Here is a 7,982-nt window from a genome sequence, read left to right on the forward strand (position 1 = left end):
ACCACCCTAGTGATATGAAAAACACAAGTGAAAAATTTATTTCACGACTACTGCATATCACCGCGAATATCGCGTTTTTCACAGAGTATTACGCCACTTCACATAAAACGGGTCGTGAAACTCCACTGATGATTCTCGCCGAAAATTCCCCACATTTTTCCCCCAGACCTACCTCCCAAACCGTCGTAATTTCCCGTAGTGCAGCAAACAATAGTAACTCTAATTTTGAGTTTTTTCAACCATTTTATTATCGGCAAGAAAAACATCGTTTCGTCGTCCGGATGGGCTACGATGATGGTCGCTGATTTAAATGGGAACTCCTTCGGTGACTTTAGAAATCTGAGAGCATATCTTAGGTTCAAGCGTGCAAGATACGGAATAGGCCCAAAACCCACCTCAGTCCGACTGCTGAGAAAAACGCCAACAACAAAACCGTCATCGCGATACACCCAACACCTCCATAAGAAATCATCCTCAGTGGGAATAGAAAAAGTTGAAGAAAACAACTGCAAATCCTAAGCAGTGCAAAGGGGGGAATATGCACATGGTCAACTACATGTGTTGATAAAAATATAAAAATTCTGAGAAAATTTCGGGAAAAATCGTTGGTTTTTCTAACGCTTCTACCCGAATTCGTATGTGAATTTTCATAATGTATTGAGTAAACTCACGAGCTCAATCGAGGAAACCAAACACGTGTAACCAGAGACCCCAGGTTCGATTCCCAGACGCGTCAGCTCAACACCGCAAGCAGTAACAATATTCGTCTTTACCCAACTGCAACTCCTCCCAAGACCGTATAACGATCATACTAAATCGATTTAATGTAATTACGACGTTCATCATCATCAGCTCGGGCGGTCCCGTTTATGCTATCGAGTAGTGACCACGCTTACTAAGCTGATGATAATATTCTTCACCACTGGAGCATGAAGATTCCAAAGGACGACCTCGTTTACGTGACTAAAGGGAGAAGAGAAAGATACGATCTTGTGCATGCGTGCAAACCACATGTATATGATGTCGTTTATACTTCCCGACTTCGGCGCGAAAAATTCCGATTACGGATTTTTTTACCCATCAACCCATAATCGTCCGTTTTCCACGAATCAAACGATTATTACCTGCACTTCATCATCAACTTCCATCACCACCGCGCCTCTCTGCTCGATAATATCTCTCTGTGGTTGAGGAATCTGTGTCGGCTGATGGGCCCTCGGGAACCACCACGTCGCCATGCTCGGCCTCATAGCCGCCAACACCGACACATCATCAACTGCATGTCCTTCAGCCGCCGCCGCTGGCGCAATAGTAGTGCTGTAGGTCATCGATGATAATAATATAAGATAGCAGTGGAACTAGTCTACTTGGTTTACTACTACAACACCGAGCAGGTAATCCAAAGATCCCCGGTTCGATTCCCACAAAACACAACTTTTCCAGCGTAGGAAACGCCTCACCACCAACACTACTACTTACTACTGCCCGCCGCTACTGCTTGCCTTTTTCGAGAAGCTTGTTTAGACTCCTCTCTTCCTCTCTTGCGAGCCTGAAGACAACAATAAATATTCAGTTAAGTGAAGTGGCGTAATACTCGAGGTGTAAAACGCGATATGAAGTGAATTTAAAACACTTCGCGAATTACACCCGGCAAATCACTCCATATCACGAAATTCACTGCTCACATGCGTTTTTTTGCGAATTTAAATGTAAAATATTCTTCTCACAAAAGCTCTTCATATCACGGGTGAAACTCCAAGAAACCTATTTTGAAATTTACAACGTAAATTTTACCCTCCAAGACCAAACTCTCACAAAATTCTCCAATTTCGTGGAGCGTGAAAACTTACATCAGCAACCCTAGTAGGCTTTAGCCACCACGCTGCCATGCTCGGGTGAGCTATCCTGAGCTTCATCTCATCGCCGAGATTTGCGCGAATCTTCATAACCTCCCCAAACCTCCGTCGCGTCTCATCGCGGTAATAATCAGTTAATCCTAAAAGCGTCCCTACCAGGGATCGAACCGAGGTCACTGGAAAGGCCGCCCACCTCTTCCCCCCACTTCTCTATCACGACCATACTTTTTCCACGCCTCGCTGGCCCTCACTGTGGCGGTCTTGTCCGATGGCAATTCGAGCAAATACGGTACCAAAAGACTTCGATTTCGCTCTTGCCGAATTTCAGGTGATCTTATCAAGTACCTAAACCGCTGTCGCGATGAAAAAAATTTTTTTAATTTTAAAAATTAAAAAAATTCAAAATTTATTAAATTTATCTTAATTTTAAAATTTTTCCCTGAAATTTTCTGGAAATTTTTTTACAACAAATTTTCCCAAGAAAACTCTCGCAAACTTAACAATTGGATTCTAGTTTTTTAATTTTCTCCAGAAATATGAAGAAATAGTGACAACCCCTGTACAAAACAGAACACCGCAAATCAGAATATGCCAATAAAAAAACTTCGCTCCGCCCAACTCACTTCAACGTAGCATACATACTCTCGAAGGCCGCCTTGGTCTCGTGGAAATTGGACAGTTGGGAGGTCAAATCGATGAGATTCTCCAACCACGGCAATAGCCACTGGCGTTTACTCGAGCGTCGCAAGTTGCCTAACCGAGAGGTCCCCGGTTCGATCCCTGGCAAGTGCAGTTTTCTTTACCATCATCAACACTCTCCTCATTCTCATCGATCTCACGACTATATGACCTGAACAAAAACGTCGGCAAAAATGGGCGAAAAATTCCGATTTCGTGTCGTTAAAGAGCGACTAAATGGACTCAACAGAACTAACGATCCTTATATTTTCAGACGGCCACCTGCTCAGTGTTGGAGTAGGAATATATGTTCGCTCTCCTCAGCTGAGCTCAGAAGTTTCTCCCTAATCTTAAAAGTTTACATACAAATTCGAGAGGAAGTCTACAGAAACCAATGAGAATTTTCTAAGAATTTCCATATTGTCACCAACACACATAGTTGAGCATGTGCACCATTTCGCTCAACCGATCGGAATTTTTCGCCCATTTTCCCTAAAACGTCCGTTTTTACTTGGCGAATTCCCACAATAAATCGCCGAGGCTCATGCTGGTGAATGCCGGTTTGCTGTTGTCCCCAAACGCCGCCGTCGATTTGGTCAGCTCCTGAGAAGCCGATCTCTCCTGATCCCGCAAGAAGGTGTTTATCAACGAGATCAGCGAGTAACTGAGAACGCAATTTTGTGGCGCGCGGTCATTCCCATCGTTCGAAATCAAATCGATTTGGTGACGAGTAACACACACATTTTAATGGTTCGATAAAGAGATACGAATATCATCAGTTAATAACAACTGAAAAGGAGAGGTGCTCCCCGAAGATCATCTGAAGTAAATTCAACTACTAAAAAATAAAAATAAAAAAATGAAAAAAAAAAGAAAAAAGAAAAAAGAAAAAAAAGAAAAAAAGGAAACAAAGAAAAAAAAGGAAAAAAAGAAAAAAAAGGAAAAAAAGAAAAAAATGAAAAAAAAGAAAAAAAAGGAAAAAAAGGAAAAAAAACCTAGAGAAAAAATCTAGAGAAAAAAATCTAGAAAAAATTGGGAAAGGAAAATAGGAGGAAAATTATTTATTTTTCTCCAATTCCCCAATGGAAGACCCCCTCCCCCCCGTCCCTACTTATCAAGACATTGCGCTCTACCATCATGAGAGAGCAGCCCTGCTTGAGTGAGATAAGCCGAATTCACCGCAAACCTAAAACACCAACGACTCCACACATCCTCCCACGCCGGTTCGGTCCCCACCAGTGTCAGGAGGAGAATATGAATATGGTCAACTACATGTGTTGGTGACAATATAAAAATTGTGAACAGAAATTATTATCGCTTTTTGGAAATTTCTACCAGAATTCGTATATAAACTCCTATAAATAGTGAGAAAACTCCTGAGCTCAGGTGCCGAGGAAAGCGATTACATATATTCCTACTCCAACACTGTATAGGAAACTCCTGAGCTCAGGTGCTGAGGAAAGCGATTACATATATTCCTACTCCAACACTGTATAGGAAACTCCTGAGCTCAGGTGCTGAGGAAAGCGATTACATATATTCCTACTCCAACACTGTATAGGAAACTCCTGAGCTCAGGTGCTGAGGAAAGCGATTACATATATTCCTACTCCAACACTGTATAGGAAACTCCTGAGCTCAGGTGCTGAGGAAAGCGATTACATATATTCCTACTCCAACACTGTATAGGAAACTCCTGAGCTCAGGTGCTGAGGAAAGCGATTACATATATTCCTACTCCAACACTGTATAGGAAACTCCTGAGCTCAGGTGCTGAGGAAAGCGATTACACATATTCCTACTCCAACACTGTATAGGAAACTCCTGAGCTCAGGTGCTGAGGAAAGCGATTACATATATTTCTACTCCAACACTGTATAGGAAACTCCTGAGCTCAGGTGGTGAGGAAAGCGATTACATATATTCCTACTCCAACACTGTATAGGAAACTCCTGAGCTCAGGTGAGGAAAGCGATTACATATATTCCTACTCCAACACTGTATAGGAAACTCCTGAGCTCAGGTGCTGAGGAAAGCGATTACATATATTCCTACTCCAACACTGTATAGGAAACTCCTGAGCTCAGGTGAGGAAAGCGATTACATATATTCCTACTCCAACACTGTATAGGAAACTCCTGAGCTCAGGTGCTGAGGAAAGCGATTACATATACTCCAACACTTACAAGGGCAGCAACGCTGGGTATTCCGATATATTTTTCTTAGTCACCCGCGTAACTCCATCAGCCTCATCAGCATTCAACCAAATAGCACATCGCAGCCCTCCCCGAGCCGTAGTAGTAAAATAGATAACCGGGCTTAATATTCCACTCGTCAATATCGACCCACATTTCACTGAGGAAATGCAAGATTTCTCAAGATTGCAAGATGTCCCCCCTCCCCTCCTCCTCACCAACTGTAACCTTATTCTCCTTCTCGTTGCTGTCCATGAGCAAACCAACATCACTCAAGTGTGACACGAGCCTAGCCGCACACGCCATGAGCCCTTCCGAGGCGCGGTCTCCAGTACCACTAAAGTGAATGATAATAGTAAACCCGATAGGGTTTGATAAAAATGTTGCTCATGTGATTACATGGGAAACTGATTGAAGAAGAATGTGTTCCTAGCCATACGTCCGAAATTCAAAATGGAGTTCTCCTCGGGAACATTATAGGTTTCCTTGATGATTCCCCAAAGTTAATTAGCGATGACTGTATGAACCTTAGAGCGCTCTAGAAGTAACAACAACATCACTTTTACGACATTCACAACTACAAAATTTCAACACCATTTAAGGGTCTTCACTATACTCTCCCAGCATCGCCTTCCACTTCCTCTAGAGCCAATTCTAGGAGTAGTGTAATACCGTTCCACCCGTGATATGAAAAACACTAATGAAAACCTATCACACCACTTCACTTCAAACAGATGGCGAAACTGTATGGAACATCGCCATTGGTTTTCCCCTTTATACAGTGAGCTCTCCCGTCACTGCGCCACAAAATTAACTCTCCCCTCCTCAGTGTGGGAATGTATGTTTGCTTTCCTCAACTGAGCTCGTAGGTTTCCTCACTATTTTATGAAAAATCACACCATTTTGGGTATAAGTATACAAAAATCAACGATAATTTCGCAAAATTTCCTCAAAATTTCCTCAAAATTTTCCATGATTTTCAGTTGACCATGTGCATATATCCCCCCCGCTGCTACCCCGAAGCGGCTCCCTCTCCTCCTCCTCTAACAACAGCCTTGCCCCCTTTACTATAAAGCTTAGGTACATTATCAACATACAGCTCTATGCAAAATCCATCACGTTCTTCTAGGTTCCCCACACCTAAAGATACCCAAAGATACGCCTCCCGCGCACAGCGAAGATTTCATCAACGAACTCACCCAAACTGTAAAGGCCACACGGCCGAACAGACGCCCATTTCTTCGAGGAGGTGGTAGACGGCTGGTCAGCCCTCAAACACGCTTCTACCTAAAACGCCTCGAAAATTGCAAAAAAAATGCCTGTGAAAATTCCGAGGAAATTTTCGAAAATTCTCATTTCCACCCGAATTCGTATATAAACTCCTATAATTAGCAAGGGAATTCCTGAGATTAGCTGAAAAAAATAAACAAATATTCCTACTCCAACACTGTAAAATTACTATTCTAAAGTCCATCATACACTGTGTTAACCAAACCGTTATATAAAGTAATATTTTCAACACCTTTTCAATTTCTTAGAGTAATATCAACATGATAACAATGTGAATCGATTGACACCAACGTTAAAGTCTATCGTCGTACTAGTCTAAAATTGAGGAAAGCCATCTCGAAAATCTACATATGCATATCTGTTTGCTTTGCACTGTACCTCATCCGCGATGTTTTTCGCCATTTTTCCCGCCTCCATTCTGGTCCCCTTAGGTGTTAGCAAATAATGTTCAGCAAACGCCCATACCTCCTCATGCAATCTAACAAAAATTCAGAAAAAAATATTCGCCTCGAAAATTTCCAATTTCAGCAACACCACGAAGAGTAGAAAAAACGACAACTACTGTTGACCGTTTTAGTGATGGGGGAAAAATTCCCCAAATTTTCCGGAAAAAAATCCAGCTGAACTTGAATCTAGATAACCATAACACGCCTAACCATAATAAGTTCGATACCGATTGCATCACAAATCGTCGCGAGAAATTTCTTGAGATCTATACTAGAGCGGGGTCCCATCATGTTCCTCACCGTAGAACAGGATTCCGATGTCGCTCCTTCTCCATCAGCGAAAATGGTGACGCCATCTCGGACATCTTCCTCAACTCTTCCTCACGGATTTTAATCTCCTCAGGAGTCAATTTTCGTGTAGTAGTTGCAACACCTGATAATGATGAGAGATGCGATAATTTCATGGCGCGTGACGGAATGAACTTTCTATACAGTGTTGGAGTAGGAATATATGTTTGCTTCCCTCAGCTCAGGAGTTTTCTCACTAATTATAGAAGCTTATATACGCATTCGGGGTAACAAGTGCAGAAACCCACGAAAATTCCCCAAAATTTCCTCGACTGTCACCAACACATGTAGTTAGCCATGTGCATATTTTTCCAACACTGATCTGGCGTATCCAGAGGTTGACCATAAAAGATTCAAAATAGGTCCAATTATTACCTCCCGTCTTCTCCTCCACTCCGTCCTCTCCCACCGGCATGTAATTCAACAACGGCTGAGCCCGGCCGATACCACGCCTGACCGTCGACCCCAATTTCGTGGCGCGTGACGATTTTCCCTCTACCCTTCAGTGCGGTCTGCCGCCATCTTCCTTCCCTGCTTATTAAACGCCGACTGAACCCTCAACGAATCCGCTTCCTCGTAACTGCCGCAAAATTTTCCAAAAAATTTCTTCCACGAGGAAAATTTTCCAAAAATTTTTCCACGAGGAAAATTTTCCGAAAAAATTGTTCAACGAGGAAAATTTTCCAAAATTTTTTCCACGAGCAAATTTTCCAAAAAAATTATTCCAGGAGGAAAATTTTCCGGAAAATTAAAAAATCCCACGAAAGGTTAAATTATCCACTAACATAAATCTTCTGGCGTCGAAAAGCTTACGAAACAGAGGTGTTGAAAATATTACTTTATATAACGGTTTGGTTAACACTGTGTATAACTACATAACGACCCTGTGAAAAAAAACAAAGAAAACAGGAAATTTCCAATGAAAATTCCCCTCCTAACCGTCGGCAGAATCGCGAAATATGAACATGGTCAACCACATGTGTTGGTGACACTATCGAGACTATGAGGAAATTTTGGATAATTCTTGTTAGTTTCTGTACACTATTTGTATATTCTCCCAATACGTATATAAACTCCTATAATAACTATTGTGCTCAGCTGAGGAAAGCAAACATTTTTTGCAGTGCTGCTCATCGCCCTACTACAAAGATTGATTTCTCACCGAGAAA

The 7,982-nt window shown here is 42.1% G+C and overlaps 3 protein-coding genes across 3 annotated transcripts in view; all 3 read right to left on the reverse strand.

Annotated features, from left to right (window-relative positions):
• Positions 1-1,328, reverse strand: part of Pmar_PMAR028404 (n-acetylglucosaminyl-phosphatidylinositol de-n-acetylase, putative) — a gene marked incomplete at both ends in the record, with an annotated part of 2,683 nt that extends 1,355 nt beyond the window's left edge. Inside the window, one exon of the mRNA XM_002764834.1 lies at positions 1,125-1,328. Coding sequence (XP_002764880.1) covers positions 1,125-1,328 — 204 coding nt within the window. The remainder of the gene's footprint in view (positions 1-1,124) is intronic.
• A 721-nt stretch (positions 1,329-2,049) lies between these two features.
• On the reverse strand, positions 2,050-2,201 carry Pmar_PMAR028405 (hypothetical protein; the record flags this gene model as incomplete). Its single annotated transcript, XM_002764835.1, has 1 exon — positions 2,050-2,201. A coding segment is annotated over one exon (152 nt), but the record flags the coding sequence as incomplete, so codon positions are not given.
• Positions 2,202-7,308: 5,107 nt separating this feature from the next.
• Positions 7,309-7,982, reverse strand: part of Pmar_PMAR028406 (sentrin/sumo-specific protease, putative) — a gene marked incomplete at both ends in the record, with an annotated part of 3,757 nt that continues 3,083 nt past the window's right edge. Inside the window, one exon of the mRNA XM_002764836.1 lies at positions 7,309-7,393. Coding sequence (XP_002764882.1) covers positions 7,309-7,393 — 85 coding nt within the window. The remainder of the gene's footprint in view (positions 7,394-7,982) is intronic.

Source organism: Perkinsus marinus (assembly GCF_000006405.1).
Source record: "Perkinsus marinus ATCC 50983 genomic scaffold scf_1104296976042, whole genome shotgun sequence".
Taxonomy (NCBI): Eukaryota; Perkinsozoa; order Perkinsida; family Perkinsidae; genus Perkinsus; species Perkinsus marinus.